Source organism: Zootermopsis nevadensis, unplaced genomic scaffold, assembly GCF_977971745.1.
Source record: "Zootermopsis nevadensis isolate Lab colony 2312 unplaced genomic scaffold, Znev_1.0 Znev_ptg000006l, whole genome shotgun sequence".
Taxonomy (NCBI): domain Eukaryota; kingdom Metazoa; phylum Arthropoda; class Insecta; order Blattodea; family Termopsidae; genus Zootermopsis; species Zootermopsis nevadensis.
Window position 1 is genome coordinate 909,239 of NW_028259138.1, and position 23,688 is coordinate 932,926.

General features: G+C 37.4%; 1 protein-coding gene across 7 annotated transcripts in view; it reads right to left on the reverse strand.

Annotated features, from left to right (window-relative positions):
* LOC110827939 (uncharacterized) overlaps positions 1 to 23,688 on the reverse strand; it is a 343,471-nt gene that overhangs the window by 141,934 nt on the left and 177,849 nt on the right. Inside the window, exon 9 of one of the 7 annotated variants that reach the window (XM_022060136.2) lies at positions 421 to 16,436. The exons of 5 other annotated variants lie outside the window; for them this stretch is intronic. In XM_022060136.2, the coding sequence (XP_021915828.1) occupies positions 16,324 to 16,436 (113 nt within the window). In that variant the 3' untranslated portion in view covers positions 421 to 16,323. Of the gene's footprint in view, positions 1 to 420; positions 16,440 to 23,688 lie in introns of those variants that run through there. One more of the 7 variants, XM_022060125.2, reaches the window with a different exon arrangement.

Below are 23,688 nucleotides of genomic sequence, written 5' to 3' on the forward strand. Positions count from 1 at the left end.
CGTGTTTAATAATGCGAACTCTACTGATCAATGATTAATTAATTAATTAATTAATGTAATTATGTAAATGTTCATATTAAATAAATACATGGCCACAGGATATTTCAAAATAACATTTTAATAAATACTCTAAAACTTTAATTTTTTATTTTTATTGATGTTTTAGCAATTAATTAATTCAAGAAAACGGGATTTAATTTGTATTACAGACAAAATTACATACAATACTCTAAACACTGGCTTTAAATGACAAATCTTACACTGTTTTATAGCTACAAATATGAAGGATTTTTAATATTTTTAACTATCCATTTTGAAATTTGCGAATTAGGCGTAATGACAATAAGCATTAATAAAAATAAGACAAACTAACGGATACAGATGTGTCTACGCTACTACACAAACACATGATAAGGCAAGTTATTATTAAAATATAAATTTTATTCCACACCTATAGAGCCTAAAATTTACAGACACCCTACTTCAAGATGACAAGGGTTTCTACTGTGTTTATTTATAATACGTTTACATATCTTATATTCGTGTTGTTACTAACTTAAATTTAACATTCTTAATATAATACAACTTATTTCTACATAACACCAAAGCAAGTAAATAGACTAACATTAAAGTGTGTGCTTTAAATAATAACATTAATATAAAATTTCAATGATAAAACATCTACACAGCATTATTAAGTAATAAAATCCATGAAATTATTCACTACATGTTTTTATCATTTAGGTTATCTTCATGTAGAGAGTATTAAGTGTAAGTGTTCCTTGACATGAACTAACCATCAAACACACACAAAAGATTACACCTACAAGACGGAATTAAATCAGAAATGGACCCGGTTATACACGCATACGTAACAAAGCATTTTGCTACGGCCTCTTAATGAGCTGCAAAATCTACAAAATGAAGATTGCTACAAGTGATGCATACATAAATATTTTATAATAGGGAATATCCCAAAACCGTTCTTTGCAGGGCAATACAATTTTAGCATCTTAAACCTATTCAGACCATACATTGTAATTCGTATCACATAGGCCCATCCTAGACCGGCTTCAGTAGTACACTACTTCATAATGCGATTAAGCCACAAGTTTCTGAATATGCTTGATCATATGCTCAAAAATGTTGTCATACATAACTTATGTCTATTATTTACAGCTTTACGTTTCACTATTTTTAATACCATACGATAAACGACCTACACAAATGTAGGATTTGAGATTTCCACGGCGTTGAGTCTGAAGATGGTTGTCTTCTGGGTTGTTGCGCCGTGTAGTCTGGTAGAAGTTTATAGATGTTTCAGAGGTCCTAGCTGCCTCCATCATCAGGGCGACTTCTACCAGACTACACGGCGCAACAACCCAGAAGACCGCCATCTTCAACCTACACAATTTTACATCAAATTCAGCTTTGTTGTGACATGAAATATATGTGGTCCACTTCTGAAATTGTGTCCACAGTTTTTGTTACTGTACGTTTAAATGCATGAATACATTAGTATAACAGATTTTTAGTATTAAGGAAAACTTTAGCACATTTAACACTTCCTACATGGAGATAACCTTTATGGCTGAATCACTTTTTATTAAATAATTTCATGTGAGTAATTGGTGCATAAAATTATTTAGACAATTTTACATTAATATTTTACTGATTACACAACTGGATCCAGCCGTTTATATTAAAAATATTAAGGTGTTCGTATGATTACAATACTTAGGTTGGTGCACAAAATCTCCATACAAAAGTTTCGATACGAAAATCGATACATTCTCGCACAGTAACCATATACATATACAAGCAACTTGTCACATATTATAGCTTACATGTTATTCACGGTGTTCGCTAGTATTATAAAACGGCTAACGATACATAAAATTGAAGCACTGTAAAAATCCATACTGCTGTCTCTTATCGACAGTTCTATGTATCGAACTAAAAAAAGCCTTATTCTCACCCTTAGTACATATAGCTGCAGGTCGTGGTAAACGTCAGTGGAAAGCTATCACTTCGCACCTGGTGAAGACGGGCAATGTAGTTTATGTGTGGAAAAATATCTTCATGGAAGTGTCAAGATACTAAAATTTGTGGCAAATAGAAAAAGGACCTACAGACACGCGTGGGTAACAGGGATGTTAGTCACAGCTGTGGATATATTTCTGAGAAGACGGAAGGCAAGTCGAGGACTATTTTTACAGTGCGAAAATTATCAGTTAAATGAAAATTACAATTAGAGCGCATTAAATATGCACCAAAAACCTTCGGTCTTCTAAAATCCGTTAAGATATAAAACTACGACCCCAGTCATACATACTTACTACTTCCAAACGCCCACTTTACGAATAAATATCTTATATGTTTTCCTTTTCAGTCTGCATTACGGGACCTTGCTTTGTTTTCTTTCGCATATATTCCACTCATAACGTATGCTTTAAATATTCTTTAGTGCATAAACTTGTTTCATTCAAAAACTTCCAACAAAATATTATTATATACATCAGCTCAAAGACAACTTGAAGATATTCTTTGATATGTGAGGGCAGATCATTTCCACACATGACTGAAAAGCGAGTGCAGTGTTCTTACATGTCAAAAATCCTGCAAGAGATTGTCATTCACTTAACATCCACCACAACTAGTAAGGATCTGATTAATTGTGGTCTCTGTTTCATGTTTTTATTTTTATTATTTTAGTGTTCTGTCTGACGACAGGTCCATATGAACAGGATCCTTCCACCCTTTTCTCCGACTGGGACCTGTTCATATACGTTCTTGGCAGATGATGCAGAAGTGGTTTGCCATTGCCTTCTTCTGAGTGTGAATGGAGTAATTGTTGGGATGCCACGGAGAAACCGGGGAAGCCCCCGGAGGAAAACTCCATGTTGCCTAGACCACGGCCTTGCCCAACACAAGTTTAAAATTCGGGCACCGCCGGGAATCGAACCCGAGAGCCCAGGATTACAAGGCCAGCGTTCTAACCGCTAGACCACCGTGGCGGTATCTCTTTCATATAACAGTGTATATATATCTGAGATTCAGGTTCACACGTCTCTCTGAAATGCCAGAAAAGCGCCTACAGAGACTACGTGACGTCACAAAACCAGAAGACAACAATCAATAAATATTTCTTACAATGATGTCCACACACTTTAATAAATGTACTGCTAGCTGATTTTGGCTTCATATGCAAGTAACTAACACCGTATTTAAACACAGCAAAATTTATATTTCTTAGTGAGTTCCTTGCGCATTTTTTTTCCGCTTAGTTACATGGAAAATTAAAACTCTTCCTGTGTGTGCATATTTTATAGTGCTTTACAATAAGCTCGGGATATATTTAACATTCCATGGTTAAAATATTTCGTTCGCTATTTTTTTAATGGGAAGGCAATGCGTTCTGCGTTTATGTTATTACTGTGCTATTTCATATAACAACATCGTTTCAAGAGAACAGTAAAATCATTGATGAAAGACTCTCGGGTTACAAGCCTCGTCAGGTGGCTGAATGGAGAATAAACCATATCTTCTGCCAATGTTTCGAGAACAATCTCTATTCTCATCCTCACGGCTGCTGGGTAACAAATCCGATTCTTTGTTACTCGCTCGCTGATACAGAGATTGTTCTCGAAACGTTGGCAGAAGATATGGTTTATTCTCCATTCAGCCACCTGACGAGGCTTGTAACCCGAGAGTCTTTCATCAACTTCAGTCGCCGCAAACCTTCACTTTATACTGTAAAATTATTGTTAACACTGTCGACAAGCAAATAATCCAAGTTAAAACACTTGGAACAATTTTACACTTTAAAATTACATAAAAGAGTATTAAATTTGCGAACTCCTGCATAACCAATTGAATTTTTTGGTGAAAACCAGTTTATTCTATTTCGTTTAAATTAAATTAACTGAACGAGAGTTGTTCAGTCAATGAAATATAACATTTTATTATATGAGAAATTAATACTAAGTACGTTTGGGGTCTGTCTGATTACAAGATCGCTACCAGTAACCAACAGCACCTAACACATTTACACAGAAATGCGCATTTAACGTGCCCTTAAGATAATTAAAATAACATCAACATTTAAAAATAGCAAATTGATACATTTTATTGGGAATTACTTTTTTCTCTTATTTCATTCTCCGCGGACTATATTCAAGAAAGTACAGAAATAAAATGTGGTAATATTTCATTGCTCATATTTGCGGTGAGTCAATAACAACTTTACCGTCGATGAAAAAATAGTTAAAAATTATAACAAAATATTCTAATATAATATAAAATAAATGAATTTAATTTTATATGTATTCAACAAATATGCAATACATAACCATCATAAAAAACAAATTTAAGACAAAGAAAGTGTGACAATTCATACTAACAAACCACCAGTCTGGAAATGAGAGAGCATATTTATTATAGAATAATTTTCACACACATTTGTTGCGCCACGTGACATTTTTTGGTGACATTCGCATCTAACCTTTACGCCATAACGCGAAAGTTGTGTATGTAACATGGCTGTAGTGCATTAAAGCGTACCTAAACTATACAAGAACAAGGCCTGCATGATCACGTCACAACCTACTGCAGACACTATGGAATACTGTAGACATTGTACAATACATCTTGATAAAATGTGGAACTATTCTATGTTTTCATGTTCGATCATTAAATAAAACGGTTCGTACTAGAGGACGTACACATTTTAACCTAGAAACAGCTCAAAATTGGTCATAGAATAATGGTAACATAACTTTAGATGTAATATACATCTTAACAGGTAAGTATGGAATATTTTCACCAGGCACTGTAACACACTGCCTACATATTGTATATGATTGTCGGATGTTTATAATATACTATTACGGTAGCCTATTACTTTTGTAAGCTATTTACAAGCAACGCTGTTGATCCAAAATTGGCTTTTATTAACTGGTATTTAATACTTTTAAAAACCTTCTTGAGAGCCAATAACGTTGTTCTGCATTTCTAACCCTACACATACAATACGTCACCACATGATAATACCACTGATAAGAATTGATGCAGGTATCGCGGATAGATAGTATATTGTTACTTGGAAATAAATGTAACGGTAATTTAAAAAAAGGCTCAAGGGTGAAATTAATTCTGAAGTTTTAGAAAGATGGCTCTCTTATGGATAGTTGGGCCGTGTAGTCTGGTAGAAGTTTACTGACGATCGTCCTGATGATGGAGGCAGCAAGGACCTCTGAAATGTCGGCAAACTTCTACCACACTACAAGGCGCAACAACCTCTAAGACAGACAAGTTCAGACTCACCGCTGTGATAACCTCAGATCCTACAAATTTAAAGAACGAATTAACATTTAATAGATAACTTGGAAAGCTATAAAGGTCTAAAAATTATTTTTTTAAGTTGTGTACAGAGTAGATTCCGGTTAATTAGGACAAACAGGGACTAGAACACTTTGGCCCAATTAAGCGGCTGTCCCAATTATGCGAAGTTCAACGTAAAGAGTTAATAAGGTTTGTTCTGTAAGATTTGTCACAAATAAACAACTCCCCCGATTAACCGATGGCCCAATTAACCGGAATCTATTGTATTAGATAGTTTTAAATGGCCATTAAGCCTTTGACACGCTTGGCAGTTCATACCAACTGCTGAAAATTGTTGGTGTTATTAAGTACCCTCTTGTCTATCCTCACTGCGTAGGTCTTAACTGCTTCGTTGGGAAGTTAATTCACGCCTCGGTAACTTCACGAAGTTTCTAATTCAAAAGCTGTGGGTTCGAATATGTTTGAAGTCAGTTAGACATGATGTACATTTTGAAGCTCGACCCATCTTTGAGCACTCTAACACCAAGGATGCGTGGTCGAATTTCGTTTCGTACATGGATATATATCTGCCTTATATTGTGAGCGTGGAATTCAACGAAGGTACAGAAGTCGGACTCGAAATTGAGAAAACAAAGTCTTCTCCCTTCTGCCCCTCGTGTTCTCTCAGATATATTAAGCTTCTTTGTCTCCGAGCTGTGCTTAACATGAAGTTTAAATGAGATCGACTGAACTGCTCCCTGAGACTTACACGAAGACAGAAGCCTCAAACCTAACTTCGCGGTGTAATCCATGACAAAGACAGAGTCCTCTGGTTTCAATTACAGAAATATTTGGTGACTGAATCTCTCTATGTAATTAATTTGCAAAGTTCGCAGAATATTGTCAGGCTCCTATGAATCCTAGTCGAAGAAACGTACAACGTAAGCATCGAAATACCTTTATTGTCCGTTAAGTTATTTAACGATTCTCTCCCAACTACATAGATTACGGAGTGTCGAATAATAAGGGAAATACGATTATGAATAATTAGTATGTGAGGATTTCGTGACGTGTTTTAAGATAGTCAATCTGAATTCGTGTAGAAAATCCGAGGAATCTAAGAGGATGTGGCTGGTAACCCAACCGGGACATGAATATCGTACCTAAGGAATAAGATTTTTCCTGCAACACTAGCGTCCTCGGTACGTGAAGCAGAAACACACTATAATATGTCAAAACCCTTTCATGATGATATTTCATGAAACGCTGTTTGCATTACTGAAAATAGTATAGGACCGTTGAAATTCAACGGTAAATGATTCTGTTTTTCGTTTCATGATCTCTCATTCTTCTTCCTCGTTTCTTTTATACCTCCTTGCCGTCTCTTTTACAAGCCACTCCCTCGGGCCTTCTCACTGTTCCTTTAATACCGTATCCATCTGTTTAGCTCAACACACCACATTACGTCACATTACTTATTCGAATTTCTTAAATTTACTATCGTTAAGTACTCTGTAAATTTAATATAAGAAATTCTGGTATAAAAATATTGCCCTAAACTGGGGGTTTTACAGAACAACAAGGAAAATTATCAGCAGTGGCACGTAATGGGCATTTTCAACTCCCCCCACAAGGTCTACATTTATTTAAATCAATCCTCTATGTCTGCAAATAACATTCATGCAAATATAAATTTGTATATAACAGGCCTGCAGATTCTGCTCAGAAACTTAATCAAGAAAGAATATAATTTCCATTACAGGATGGATTATTTGTAAATTATATAACGACGGGTTATGAACATTAGGTGCAAGTTATCTCAGGTAATCAGGTATCTTGACATGTCAGACAACATAAGTTGAGAACAGAGTCCCTGCTTTGTAATTTGAATATCATGTGGCAAATGAATCTTCTTTAGACTAACCGTTTCATGCCACCCCTGAAAATCGCATAGTAAAGGTTTCAAATAATTACATTTGTTGTAAAATACACCCCAACATTGATTTTAAATTGAAATAAGTCATATGTGATTTGAAGCGTTCACGACGACTAAACTGGATAATATAATAATAGGAAGAAACCCTTACGATGGGGACGGAAATGGTTCCCGAAACGTCCGGTACTTCCTGTAACCAACAGACGTGGTTGATTACCTGAGAGGATTTTATTGAAATAAATCATAGTTACCAAAGCAATAATTTCATTCTTCTTCGTATATTCGCTTGAATTGTGTTTAAAATACATGACATGACAAGCAGTTCTCCGAAAGTGTCGCTTTGACGCAGTCAGAATACTTGAAATGGTGAACAGATTTGGTAACGACAGCTACCACTTCATGTCACTGATCAAGTGCTCTTTAATGGCGGCTGTCCTCCTGTTCACCGATGCGTACTCCCAAATCCCCCTTAAAGTATTTAACAATTAGTCACCAGGTGTGAATACATGCGGTCCTTGAAAACGTTCAGTCTAGCCCGCGAGGATTTTCGGATATCATCAAGAGCAGGCCTTCCATTGCTGTTCAACATTTCATATTTTAGGCCTGTAGAAAGCGTATTTTAATCGCAATAAAATCGAGATTTTTACGGAAATATTTAATATTGTGTCTCAGGGTATACGTACCACAGTAGTTTATTATACCTAGCATATTGGGGCTTAATTCAAAATAAGCATAACTAGTCAAAGCATTAATCAAAGTTTAGTAGCCTACATTGTTAATAACGTTATCTACCCCTAGTATAAGAACCAATGTCCGTCACTCTTCACTGTACGAGTGAGCAGCTCGTGGGAAGAGGAAAATGATTAAATTTAAATTCGGACGGTGGCGACTCTGGCAGCAAGAAATTCAACAAGCCTGTGGTGCTATCTGGCGGAGTCTGGATTTGGTGGGAGTTCGGAGTAAGCAAGTCAGTTTCATGTGTCAGGAATATGGCTTCAACTGCCGTGTACAACCGTTTGGGAACCTGAATTCTGCTTCGGTCTTCAGATAAGAAATGGGGAGAATAAACCAGGAAACCTGTCTGTTGTGGTACCCTGGTTGATCTAGCCTCGGATCTAAACCAGATCTAACCCACCTCACTGCGGTGATTGCGTTTTTAGATTATAAATTCAAAATATTCGTATAATAAAAACTACGCACACCTATGAGCTGTGGGGCATACACAGAACCTTCTCATTGCATCATCAGCAACAAAGGCTCAAGTCGATTGTTCAATACAGGAAATATTGCGTGTAAAATATGTTACTGGGACCAAATTTCCACACACATGCTCTAATGAAACACTATTTGGAAGAACAATAAATACAAATTTGGGAATCAAATTCTCGTAATTCTTTAAAATACACACAAAAACCAGTCGAAGGTGCACTGAGCCGAGGAGGATTGCAAAGTAATTAACTTCCTGGTTTTTTCCAGAAGTCGCCGTTTCAAAATTCGGGTAGTTAGTGAACAACATGAAGGGTTTTCAATGTTTCCTCAGTCTCTACAGACAATCATTTTCAACACGCCCTCCTCCAAATAAACTTAGAAACATCAATCAATATTATAGCCATAATTACTGAAGATTAAACTATTCTCCGATCCTTAACGCGGTCAACTAAATAGGGCGATATGCGCAGGACATTTGGAACTCTTGACGAAATGAGAGAAGAACATAACATTTTAGTATACAGCGTGGATGGAAGAAACCAAATATTACACGAACATGAACATAGAAAAATTATATTAAACTGGAAGATATGGACTAAATACATCTGACTCAGGACAGAGTCCAGTAGTGGACTCATTTCAACATAGAAATGTACCTCCATACAAGACTGTAATTTCTTAATCAGCTGAGCGACTATGAGTTTCACAAAAAAGCTTCTGTCTCATGGATTTAGTCAATAAGCTATTTAATTAGTTAATATTACAGTGACTACAAATAATTTATTCTATAGACTCATTGTAAACAGAATCTCAATCTGTTTGCTGATATCATCAAATTACACGCATTTCTGTGTTCCATTCTGCATAAAACGTGAGCTCAAGATTCCATCGCGTAAAGACTCTGTCTCAGGCGCTACTTAATAATACGAAACACATTAAAGACTAAGTAAGCTTATCGGCTAAGCAGCCTCACATGATTTTTTCGTCTGTTGAATGAATGTTAGATACATAATCCTTATAGTTAGCACAACAATCTGAACAGCTATAAGCGGCCCCTGTGAATAAAAGGACTGTCATTTCGAAATATAACGTAATTTAACCAAGGCATGGCCAATACTGTACTCCACTAAGCCAAGCTTTGGTTTGTCTTGAATAATAGTTATTTTATAATACTAAATCAAATACGGAAAACAACGTTCAATTATTTTTATTTTGAATGTAGTTTAATTTCTGTTACAGTTTCCTAAATCTATACTTAAAAACGTGGATAACTAATTAGATAGGGGGTCAGTCTATGACATGGCCTCAGGGATTACATCATGATGAAGTGAAACAAGGATAAACATTCATGGTCAGTCCGCTGGCCGAGATCCGAATCGATTACTTCCAGACCACAGAGAAGGGGTCCTAACCACTAGGTAGGTACACGGCGAAGTTCAGCTTGAACAATTGATGGTATTATCTGCATACGTGTGTTCTGCTTTTACGGATTATACTCGCTTGTTCTCTACCGTGTCAGAATTAGCTCAGAGATAATTCACTTGCCAGATAGTTGATTCGGATCCTACGACAAAGTTTGGGTCATCGCAAGGCCTCCGCCAATAAAAAAAACTCAAGACAATGCAGAAGTAAACAGCAATAGAATATGACTGTCTTCTGGGTTGTTGCGACGTGTAGCCTGGTAGAAGTTTACCGACGTTTTAGATCGCCCTGGTGGAGGAAGCGACGTTTCAGAGATCATCGCTAATTCCATCATCAGGGCGATCTGAAACGTCGGCAAAGTTCTACCTGGCTACACGACGCAACAACCCAGAAGACAGCCATCTTAAGACTCACAGCCGTCGAAACCTCAAATCCTAAACAGCAATTCTCCACTGGTAGGGATCTTCATCTATTTGCAGGAGCTTACAATTATAACGCAAACCGTATGAATCTATTATACAAAACAGACACAAATTGAAATAATTAGATTTTGATTGTGTTCTCGTATCTGCTAAATCAACTGCCTCGAAGCGATATATTGCGACAGCGAGACAAATCATCGGACAATTAAACAGGTAAACATTTCAAACTGTTTATAAATATTTTGAAAACCTCGTGGATACCCAAAAAATATTCCGAGGGCACAAAAGGTACCCGCGTGCACACGGCTGGCAATTCACGCCTTGAGGTACGTACACCTGAGCAGCTGCAGGCACCAACATTTTGCCAAAACTGAAAAGACCTAAATCCTCTTACATAGATATTATCACGATGTTCTGTTAAGAACATCCCTCCATGTTTATTTTTATATGTAAAAAAGAATTTGTAAAGTTTTAATTCAATACTCGTATTTGCGCTGTTTAAGAAACACAAAATTCAAGAGATTGGTTTCTGATCTCACTTTGAGTATGGGTGTCTGTTTTCCATCACAGCCAATCGGTGTTGTAATCCTCTGGTGCTGGGGTTTCGCCATGTGCAGCCTCTCCCCTGTCGATGGTTTGCTCAAACCCCTTCCCTTCCATGGATCGCCCCAAACCTTCCCCATGTTGGTAGGCCACACTAAACTTCAGAAAGCGTTCCCCAGAAACCGGCAAATCCCAGAAAGACTCTGAGAAAAAGTTGTGCAATTCACACATGTTTGACTTCGGAAACGGAAACGTTCACAAACTTAAAAATAGTAGTAAAAATTGCCAAGACATCAGTACTTCCCCTTACTTTCCTGTAATTCCTCTGGCCGCAACGTAAAATGTGACGTCTTGCAAGGGAATTATATTAAGAGAACAATCACAGAGCCCGGATAATAAACACAAATCGAGGAATCTCTTGTAACGGCCATTCCAAGCCTATAAAATTCTGTCACTTAAACAGAATTTCTATCGACTTAAAAAAGTTAGAGTCATCATCAAAAATCAACTACAATCCGAAAATTTACCACCAGGTTACGAAGAACTTAAGCAACATAGGTAGCACTCACATGAATATATGAGAAATGCATAAAAGATTTTAGAAGGAAAGGGTATACATCGCACATCTATGCGTAGATAATAGATAATACTAAAATGATTTTCAAAGGAGTAGGCAGTGGAGTGGATTAAAGTGGTTTGGATAGAAACCAAAGGCGCGATTTTGTAACACTGTTATTAAACTTCGAGATCGATAAGACCCGACATTTTAATCACATTAATTATCAATATTTGATAAAGTCCCTGCACAATAAAATGGGTGTGTCTGAATGACTTACAAAGACCCCCAACGAAATGGAAAAAGACACAGATCCATTTTCATCGTCTTCTGCCGACAGCGTGGGGCCATATGGCAGAAACCAGCGTCGCTTGTGACATGCCCGTTTTAAATAATTTATACCCCAATTAATTTTGCCCTCAATTGAAAAAACAAACACAATTCGCCAAAGCTTTAATGAGAAAATTCTAACTCGACGGGGAGCCAAAGTCCAATAAATGTTCAATTTTCCAACACAATTCATTTCCTTTTTTAAAAAGCGTTACTTAAAGTTCCAGACGCACAGCTTGATTCAAAGTTAAGTACCCTACATTCCACTATGGGTAATAACTTGATGACAGAATTTTCTTTGAGAGGCTGATAGTTATTCATGTAGACGACAAATTACCCCTTTTTTTACAGAATCCGTTCGGTCATCACCGTGTTCACAAAATTCAGCTAGAAATACTCCGCTGAGCCAGTAAAAATCTTATTATTCTATTGGTGGACTAAATAATATTAAGCTATTTAACGCAGCTTTATCAACTACACTGATTATTTACCGTAGATGATCGTGAATTACTCACCTGGAAACGATACTGTAAAAAGTGCTGCTGGCCAATTGTAAGATACGGTCAGAGAATTTTCCTGGAAGTACTGAATAAAATCACAAAAGACCTCAATCGGAAATGCTAAGTTACGAGATTCACACCCGACACCTCACGAATACGTAAAGTGTTAACCGCTGCATATATAAAGGGGTTCCTGAAATAAATTGTTTTCTTAAAACAGAAGCTTTTGACCTAACACACACAGCTGTTCAAGATATAAATTTCTTATAATTTGTAACATCTGCCGACGCTTCCGAAAGTTAATTTTGCACTTACACTTTTCCACTTACACTTCTAAAAAAGTTTCGTTTTAATACAAAAATATTCACCCATCTGTTGACAACTAAACTCTGTTTCCTTTCGAAGCCGAGTTTCATCTAAAGAATATTTAGAAATTCGGTTTCTTCAGCATGAAAACGCATTGGCGGTGGGATTTCGGGTTCTCGGTTCGTACGAGTCTAAAGATGAACGTCTTCTGGGATGTTGCGCCATGTAGTCGGGTAGACGTTTACCGACGTTGCAGAGGTGCTTATTAACTGATTATGGAGCTAGAAAGCACCTCTGAAACATCGGTACGTAAGTACAGATACTTTTATAAGTTATTTTGTCACATATAACCTTGTTGCACTTCCACGGGGGAGGCAGCTTATGGAAAACAGTAACACGCTGCAACGTCGGAGTATCTGAAAAGGTATTGTACTCCTTTCGGAAGGTGGAAGATAAGATACGTGATTTATGTGTGGTGTATGGGACGGGAGGTTGCAAGGCTCGCGGGGGGGAGAAAGAACTCCTGGTCGGAATATTCTGCGAGTCACGGACCGCTAAGAAGCTGAGTCAGTTTCAGAAAATCTATCTGCTTTTTGTGCATAGAAAGCTGGATCCGTGCCTGTTTACCGAAGCGTACTATGGCTTATTAATGTTCATATGTGGCAAAACAGACTTCTCACAATATAACGTGTCGTGAATAATTTCCGTCACTTCCTTCAGGGTGTGGAGCGGCTAGAAACCAGCCCCCACCCCCCACCCCCGCCGGTCTACTTATGTTTTAAACTACGGAGATTAGGGGCAATGCACTGAGAAAAATTAAAATAATATTTTATAAAGCAAAGTCGAGTGTTCCTGTAACATATGAATGATTGATTGACGTCCTCCTATTTCTGTTACATGGACCCGCTGATTTAATATTTTAGTTAATCTAACTCCGTGGTGCATATTCCATATTGAGAAGCTATTAGTCGCTTAGCTCTTTAAGAAATCCTCCGACTCTTACAGAGTGATGACGGTATTTAGTCACTCTAACAATGATAGGAAAAGAATAATCTTTTTCTCCAGTGGAAACTGTCATCACTCTTTAATCCATACATCCTACAGAAACTCTTCTCTGTAAAATCAATTATCTATGTTATTTCTGTAACGCGAAAAATCAAGTTTCACACGTATTTAAAACAACATATAGATGGCTGTCTTCTGGGTTGTAGCTCCGTGCAGTCTAGTGGAAGTTTACCAGCGTTTCAGAGGTCCTTGCTGCCTTCATCATCAGGGCAGTACAACCCAAAGACAGTCATTTCATGACTCACCACCGTGAAAAGCTAAAACCTACTCAGATTTATATAGGCTACTTAATGATTATAGTTCGGCCGCGGGTAGACGACAATTTCTGATCTGACTTGTGCTAGACACGTAGCTAAGAAACGTAAAACGAAATTACTTGCATGTCTCGCCCGGCGTTTAAAGTTGATGCTTACTGATGTGATAAAAAAAGATTAGCGTACGACTGGATCCTGATCTACAGCCTTGTTAAGTAAACTGATATCACCGCTCTTACATATTTATCGCTTAATTTAACACAAATGAAGAGTTTAGAATATGAACGATGTAAGTACGTCCCCTTTCTAAAGTTTTTAAACAAATAAAATCTCAGTAATTTACGTCATTTGTAAGAGAGCGGAGTTCATAGAACTTATAAGCGTAGAAAGGATCTATAACGTCTGATATGTCAGTGAATTAAAATAGCAACAACTGATTTTCGCACTCTTTTTGCACAAAACGTTGCATTCGCGTAATTTATGCATTGTACTTTCTGTGTTTGCTGCCAAAACATTGGAAACACTGCATACTGACAGAAGACTTTGTGACAACAACTTGTGCTGAATAAATTAATCCAAATTTCCTTTTCACTTAAAGAAACGTTTTCGGTTAGTATATAAACACGCCAATGTAAAATTTATATTGTTGAAAATAAAGAATATTAGTATCTTCAGCTGTCGAGAGTTGGCCGTAGGAGCTCCGTTAATCTCACAAGAAACCAAATAAACATCGAACTGACCAAATTTCAAGAGAAATGGCTAGTGCATATCATGGAATGGGTTAATAACTGACGGCGTGTTATAAGTGCCCCCGAATCGGGGAGTTTGCTAGCTACAGTCGCATATGTAGTGTTCACGGTAAGAAAAACCGTCATCCCTAGCATTCATAACGAAACAATGTTCCTTCTGGAACTGCGTTTGAATATGATTTTGTTTGCCAGGAATTTCGTTAGCGTTTATCTCAAAACAAAATTAGAGCGACTCCAATCAGTAAGCAAACACATTACACAAAATACCCACGAAAAATATCAGCGTAATAACAATGTGGACTGGTTTACAACAAATATACGAAGGCTCTGAATAATGTAAGTTGTCCCCACTGACCATCTACATTTAGAAAAATAAACTTGTAAAGCCTGGTTAATTGTTCGTAACTGTTTTGTGGTTATTAAAAGCTTTCAAAACAGTGACTCTATTTAATTTCCTGGGAATGCAGTCAAAGTTGAGCGCTGTGCGTCTGCGTTGCAGAATTTTACCAATAATTATTGATACAAGGAGAAAGAATGGTTTGATGACTAGGTAGTCACAAAAATAATAGAAATATGCTGAGAGCAATTTCTTAACACGCTTTCCCAATCTGTGAGCGGCTTACCACTCTTCAAGAACGAAATTTGTATTCCCTTTTGGCATATCATATTCTTATGACACCATATTGTGAGCAATATGGAGAAGTCAAGTTCAAAATACACGTCTTCCCAATTTAACAATCTCTTGGGGAAAAATACACATAACAATTATAATTATTGTATTTATTTACCTTCTTCACAGGATATAGTTTTAATTATGTGATACTGCACTGACGCCATTTGTATTTTTTCAAAAAAATAACAAACGCTTTGGAACTGCCTCACTTTAGCAGTGAAATCTCTAAAATATTAACAAATATGGATACAACGCGCTGCAGATTTTCTCGAAAAACGAGGCTGATCCTGAAGCCACCTTGTTCTTGCTCAAACCGCAACACGACGAGATTCCAGTTTAATTCAGCATTGTAACTAGTGACGGGCGGCGCCGTTCGGAAGATATTCTGCATATAAAACCACGCAAAACTAATTTCAGGCACAACTGGGGGCTTCCCCCTTTCGCACTGCAACCTTCAATTTCTGTCGGCCAGCGTGAAGATAAACAACCTTATCGGAAACTAAAATTTCCTTTTAAAAAACACGCACGTGATTAACTAAAACCATGGAAACGGTCCCTGTCGGCAAGATTGTTAACACTCCCTCAACTCGTCATGAAATTCCGTGTTGTATAGGACCCGAAGGTTCATTGCCATCTTCACAGTAACTCGTAACGGGATTAAAGGGTCTCTTCTGATTCAGATAAATTCAGTTCAGATCTCGTATAATTTTATAATCAAGTCTACATTTCCTTTACACTGGCGGACAAGAAATCTCATGATTCTCTGAAGATTTGTGACAACGGTGATATAATTAGACATTATCGACTGAGGTATTTAATACACGCTACGTCTCGAGTATAATGACCTTAGAAAACATCGTAGGCCTACATATCAAAACACCTCAGACGATTAAGAATATCGAACATAATACTGATACACGTAAAATATCTGGATCGGCACCTAGCGTCGTGACGTCTGGTGAACAAGCGCTGTTGTCAGTGCATTCTTCGAGGCAGTTTCGCTGAAGTTCCTCCAGCTGATGTATCCACTGCGGTTTTACAGCGGCAGTTTGACACCCGTGTACCTGCTGTAAGGGTCGTGTCTGTAACGGGCTCGATCTATCTTGATCGCCCCACCTTCCGATCTGGCCGTTGTGAGGTCAGCAGACGCTGCTGGGTCACAGGGAAACACAGCACAGTTAGACCCTACTGCTTCGTAGAAGCCTAGGAATTTGACTGACCAATATGAGGAGTAAATGTAGAAAGATAAAAGGCAGGTGTATTACAACTGCGCTGTGGAGAAGGACGCCGTAGTCTGTCCAGCCTTATGTACAGTAAATGGATATGCAATGTTAGCGGTTGGTGTTAACGTGGTTCTGTATAGGCTGCGCTTAAAACTTATGGGGAGTACTAAGTACTGTGTTTGAGAGCCGTGGGTACTGTGCGTCCTTTATTCGTACGTGTTTCGTGACGCAGTTGCCAAAACAAGAGTGGAATATTGTACCCCAGATTCTCTGTACTTACCCAGCAATGTGTAAATTACATCCCACGTTATATATAGTGAGGTCCCAACACGTAGTCTATGCTAATGCTGCCAAGCTTATCGCATGAATTTTAATCAGCAAAATCCTCACCAAAACAAAGAAATAAATTAATTAATTTAAGAAATACAAATTATAGATACCTAAGGAACTGGAAAGTTAAATTTATAAATAAGAAACGAAAATATTTAATCATAGAACTGATACGCCAATAAACACAAATATAAAGGAAATAATTAAATACTAAATATATGTCTACACAGATAAGTTTAAATGTCGGTATAAAACAAGATTAAGGAAGATTTTCTGAACAATGTTAGTAGAATTTACCTTCTGCTACCTATTTACGATGAAACACACTCATTAAGACTCATAAAATACGTCAAGCCAGGCAATCCGTTTCTTCGCAAAAGCAGCATTGGTGTAGCAGCTGCAAATTTACTGGTAAGTTACAACACATAATTCAACCTGTGGAAATCTTACAAGCGGTACGAAGTATAATACAGACCTGCTACCGTGATTCCATCAACTGAATATTTCGAAATATGAGGCATTTAGAAGAGTGGTGCCTCGTTCTGTCATTATTATACTTTGTCGTCAATGTGGACGATCTGAACTTACAGTACGCCAACATTTCATAAGTAACTTACCATATCAATGTTTTGTGTGAAGGGATAAAGTGATAAAATTAAAATTAAATTGTATGAAATAAAATCTAGGCTTGTTTAGAATACGATACACACACATGACTTACGCATGCATACAGATATACATAAGCACGTAATTACGTACGCACATGTATCGATGTCTTGTCATAACATAAACAATGGGCAAATGGAGGAAATATTTGGAAACTTTAAATGTATTGAAAATTCAAAGGGCGTTAGTAATGAAATACAATGACAAAGCTAAGCATACACAACGTGTTAAAAGTGCAATAATCATATACTTTATCATTAAGTCAGAGTCAAAGAGAGAATGTTACTGGCATGCTCGCGCAGGGTACATGCAGAACGCACTACGTCACAACGTGTATTAGAGGCATTCGTTTTTGATGCAAATGCTATTGCAAAAAGGCGTTTAACTACGGAATATTTAAATGTTAATTTATTTTAGCTTATTCATTTGCTTGACAGGCAAACAAGGCCATTACAGCAAAGCACTCTAAAGAACAGTGCAAGAACAGCAACACAAAAGAGGAGCTATAAATAACATTAAATAAAAGTAAACAAAAAGAAACACGGTAAAATATACAATATGACACCCACAGAATAAGAATAAAGAAAAGTAAGGGATGTCTAAGTACAAGCATTGCTGTAAAATATCCGTTAGCGAAATATAATCTTTGTTAAACATGCTATCCTTGGCAGTTTTTGGAAAAAATTTCTTCTTTTGACTTTGTGACAAAACATGATAAACAGGAAGCATGCCATACAAATTTACATGTAATGCACCAAACGTTTACATAATGGAATTATTTATCCTAAACGTGTTTGCTAAATTAACAATTTTAACTCTGTAATTTCTCTTCAGTATGAACAATCATAAATGCAACAGAACCACGCTGTTTTGTCCTGTTGTAATATTTTTCAGCACAAAATATTGCCGTAAAGTAGTAACTATTAAATAGCGTTAAAGGTAATTAAACCAAGACACAAAATTTTAGTATGTACTTTAAAGAAATTTTACGTGCATAGAAGTAATTGCTTCCCAACTAAAGATTTACTATTCGCGTGTTTCCTCATTCCCTACAGGATAACGTTGTTATGAAATTTGTTAACAGTCACAACCATCTCCTTCCAAATTTTTAACCAATCACCATAAATTTTGATCGCGTATACTCTCTGAAATGTTAAATAAAATATAAACCATTAATTGCTCCTCAAAATATGTTAATCGCCCGGCAGTGTTCTAATTAAAATTGGAAATACTTCTTCGGGAGCAGATTAGTTGATTAATAAACACAGCTACAAATGGTTTTGGTGATAATGACGGACATTAAAACAAATGAATGCTGAGGTAATCGTGGCAATCACCTAGACTTACTTCAAAGAGCACCCGGACATTTTATCCCATGCGAGTGCTTCCAATGGCAAGTCTTGTGATGTGAATCCACATTACCTGAATCCTGTTTTATGAAGTTAAATATGAGATAGGCTGTATATGACGTTCGAAACATGATGAAATTCGTTGGTTCCGCGTGATTACCAACGAAAAGGAGTTTGATGTATCTCACAAATCAACTTCAGTATTTTAGGCACGTTGTATCGATTCCCATACCCTGCGAAAAGACTCCAGAACTTTCAGTCGACAAGAAATCCACTCATCTGCACGGCACGGATACTTCTCGATCTACTGCACTTTTAATGAAGTGTGACACTTTTCTAATGTTCGAATCTTACCATACTAGGGATATCCAGAAAACTGTTAATTATATTTGAAAACTGAGGTTTTCATGACTGTACGGATGGCGATGTTGCCCTTCTGGGTTGTTACATCGTAAAGACTCGCAGATAAATACAAACGTTTCGGAAAGATATTTTGTCTTCATCTTCAGGGCTGAAATAACAACACTGAGGAGTGAATATATATATATATATATATATATATATTATTTTAGAGGAAGTGAAATCTTTTCACTTCCTACCATCGCTTCTTTAGCCCTGAAGATGGAAACAAAATGTATTTCCAATCGCCCTGATGACGGAGGCAGTATGACCTCTGAAACGTTGGTAAACATCGACCAGACTACACAGCGCAACAACCCAGAAGACTGAAATCTTCATACTCATCGCCCTGATGACGGAGGTAGTATGACGTCTGAAACGTTGGTTAACATCTACCAGACTACACGGCGCAACAACCCAGAAGACAGAAATCTTCAACTTCCAGTAAGTGCAGGAAATGGAACCTCGGTCTTCAAGCCCCTAGACAGTCCCTATCGTGACAGAACTGTTCCTGATCATTAACATTTCCATCTGTAATATCTTTCCAGATTTCTCTAAGAGTATTTGTTTAATGGCGTTTTAAATTTCCTGGAAGCGTAGCTGAAGATAACAATTAAAACACACTCAAAACCAAGATTTCTTATACTGAAGGCTTTCACAGTCTAGTCGCCCAGTTCGACACATGCTTCAGCTACCGGCATTACCCACACATCCCTAAAACAACATTCAACTTTATTCTTAACGACTTCTCAAAATAAAACGTGGAAGCATCATGCTTCTCCAACTGCATTCACGAATCAATGATTCAGAGAGATGACATATCCTCTGTCTTTTTAAATTCAAAGAAAACTTTTCTGCGTCGAATCTGAGTGGATTTAAAATGTAGAGATTGTCAAAATATTGTTCACACTGATATGATAATATATTTACTATGTTGGCTTTTATTTATTTTTTATATTAGTGTTTTAGCTCAGAAGAGTGGTTGTGAGTTTGAAGGAGGTGTTTCGTTCACCAACGACAGTCCAGAAAAACAAGGTTGCTGAACAATTCCATCGTAACCACAGTTCTGACACAATCTGTATATCAGATATATCGATCGCAGCATGTTTTAGCTGTCTTTATTTCTACAAAAGTTTACAGAAGACTGAGAATGTAGAGTGATTATATATACAGAAATAAAAGTAACTTTCAGTTGCTGTCTCCTCATTCTATTCTTTATCATTATTCTTTTCCTTCGGTCTCGTTCCTTTAACCTTCTACTCCTCTTTATTTTCAAACTTCTTTTTCTTCAATAAAATCTTCTCGGGCAATCAGCCGCGTCAACTGGTTGCCGTAGTAAACCGACGTTTCGGGAACCAACTCTGATGATGGGGACAGAGTTGGTTCCCGAAACGTCGGTTTACTACGGTAACAAGTTGACGCGGCTGATTGTCCGAGAAGATTTTATTGTTTGTACTCGCCGCGAAAGTCTCAAATTCTTTTTTTATCTTCGCCTCTTTCTCGTTGTTCTGGTCCTTCTTCTCTTTCTTGTTTTCAATTTTCTGTTTTCTTCTCTCTTTTAAATCATATTTTTCCAACTAATGCGCTATTAAAGTTAGCATGTGGCATTTTGTATGGAGAATGTGCCTACAAACAATTTATGAAACAATGCCTTGTGTAAACAACTGCAAACATGGCGACGGCGCAAAATTTCATATTATACCAGAAAAATATAATGTAGCAGAAATTACACAACAGAGCGGATTACTAAATTATGCAGTATTATTAAATTATACCTGCTGTTGGCGTCATAGTTTATAATTAAACAGTTGAAAGAAACAATGCGTCATTAGTTCTTCACATAACCTTTTGTACATGCCTGTGGTTAAATTATTATTTTAGCGTAATATCCGGTGTGGTTTATTGAATAAAATAGCAACAAAACATTACTTTTTAATTTTCGGGTGCATACTTCTTTCGTGTCAAACTCTTTCCTGTCATGCATTCAACGCAGGGCACAATACACCCATCACTGGGATAATTACGAAACTTAACCGCGGACACTTTGCGGAGGAAGGTCTGGTTGTGACACGGTGAGGTGTATAAGCTAAAATGGAAGGCCCTGACAGAGGGCCCTTGGTTTCATAAACTGAAGTACCCATACTTGACCACTCTGCTGTAAGAGCAGCCAGAACGGTGAAGTGGTTACACACCTCCCTTGTATCCGGGAGGAACCCATCTGCACCGACCACCCTGACTGAGAGCTATCGTGCTCTTCCTCAGTCTCTACAGGAAAAGTCCTGTTGATACCTTCAAACAGGTCACAACCATGAAACGTTGCCTACTCAACATTTACACATCTCAATATATACGATCTTCAGTTGAAAAAGTGTAATTCTAGCAGTGAAATAAGAACATACTTTACATATTGCAAGAGATATTTACATGAAATATTACAATTGTAATATATGTAGAAATGGCATTTCGTGTTAAGAGGAATTAAGATAAAACTAAAGCTGGTAGTTGCACCAACAGAAAGAAGTGTCAGACAACGCTAAATTAGCGATCCGCAGGCCACGTGTGGTCCGAGATTACTTGTACCCAGGAATGCAAAATTACTTTTTTTTTACTTTTTGCTGCAATTTCATGTATTTCCTTATTTACGAAAGACACGAGAAAGAACAGTGATTCTTACCTCGTCCGCTGCTTTAAGTAAAAACCCTTCCGTAAAATTTATGTTTTTCGGATAAAAACCGTGTAAGATATTAATACAATACGTTGGATTAACAAATTTAAGATCAACTATAACTCTACACTAATTTGTGAACACTTTAACAGAATTTATATATGAGCGGATATTACGGTAATTTGTAATTCTGGTGGTCTAGCGGTTAGAACGCTGGACTGTTAATCCTAGGGTCCCGGGTTCCCGAATTTATAACTTGTGTTGGGAAGGCCGTGGTCTCGGCAACACGGAGTTTTCCTCCGGGGGCTTCCCCGGTTTCTCCGTGGCATCCCAACAATTACTCCATACTCCATACACACAGAAGAAGGCAATGGCAAACCACTTCTGTATCACCTGCCTAAAAAACATATATGAACAGGTCCCAGTCCGAGAAAAGGATGGAAGGATCCTGTTCATAATGTCGCCAAACTCCTGTAAAGGAGACGGCGTAATAATATTGTTAAAGGTAACGATACCTGGTTATAAGTTTAAAAAAATAGTTCCACAAGGGGTTTCTTGACCCTTGGGTCCAACGGGAATCTATTCTTCACCAGAGGAATGAAAAAATTGGAACACCCAGGACTAGGCTACATGACATTCATAAAGGTCATTTTCAACGCACATCCTCACATCCTGTAGACTCTAGTGCATTTCCGTTTATCTTTACGGTCGCTCCATTTTCAATACTCTTCTTCATTCAAGAAAAAAAGTACATTCAATCTAAGTAAACATCTTTTCTTTTTATCTTTATCGACTATACTTTTCACTCAAACAGAGAGCGAAGTGGCACGACGCAGAGGAATAAATATAATGTAACAATAATCAGGCCGCTCCCCGTTGAGTTCATGGTTGATCGTTTGGTTTTAATACCACCAGTACAACCCTCTGTTCAGACCAGGTTTAGGGTCCGCCCAGCCAATCCGCTCCGTGGTTGCGCGAAGTTTACAACTCGTCCCTGTCTAGTGCCCAGGCTAGGCATGCATTTTTTATTTTTCCCACACGCCTTCACGACATGATCGGCAGAGAGACAGTCTTATCTTTGCCACCAGCACTTTCACAGATGTGTTCACAATTGTGAAGCCGATAAGAAATCTGCATTTCAAGATATACTGATTCATCAAGTCTCATAAACCAATTATGTTAACCCCAATTAGCACAGTTTCTCCTCAGAAGCTAGTAGGTCTTCAGTCTGCTATGCTATGGTACTGAGGGCTTTTTTCCCAGGGGGTTAAGCGGCCGAAACGGTTAAGCTAACCAATCGCCTTTATTAAACGTCGAGGTTAAGAATGTATGGAGTTTCACTTACAATTTATAATACGCCTTCATTACACGATGTTGGCACAGACACCTTTTTACCTAACTTTTATCCATACCTGAACCTTCTAAAATGACGTGAAGTCTTTTGGCTAACATTTTATACTCGTTTCCCTGTGTCCGATCTGCGTTGGATGTCTTTCCTGATAGATCACTCAAATAATACTGTGTATAAAGTACAAATTATAAAGCTCTCAATTACGTAATTTTCCAAGTTCTTCCTCAGCACTTTTTCAGACGCCCTGTCTATTTTTCTTCCATAGACAGAAATCAAGTTCCACACCCAGGTGAGCAACAGGTTAAATTATAGTTTTGTATATTTTAACCTTTAGGCCATTAGGTAGCACAGAGCAATGTAAAAGATTATGGGCACAATGACAGAACGCAGACTCTGAACATCTTCAAAAATATAATTC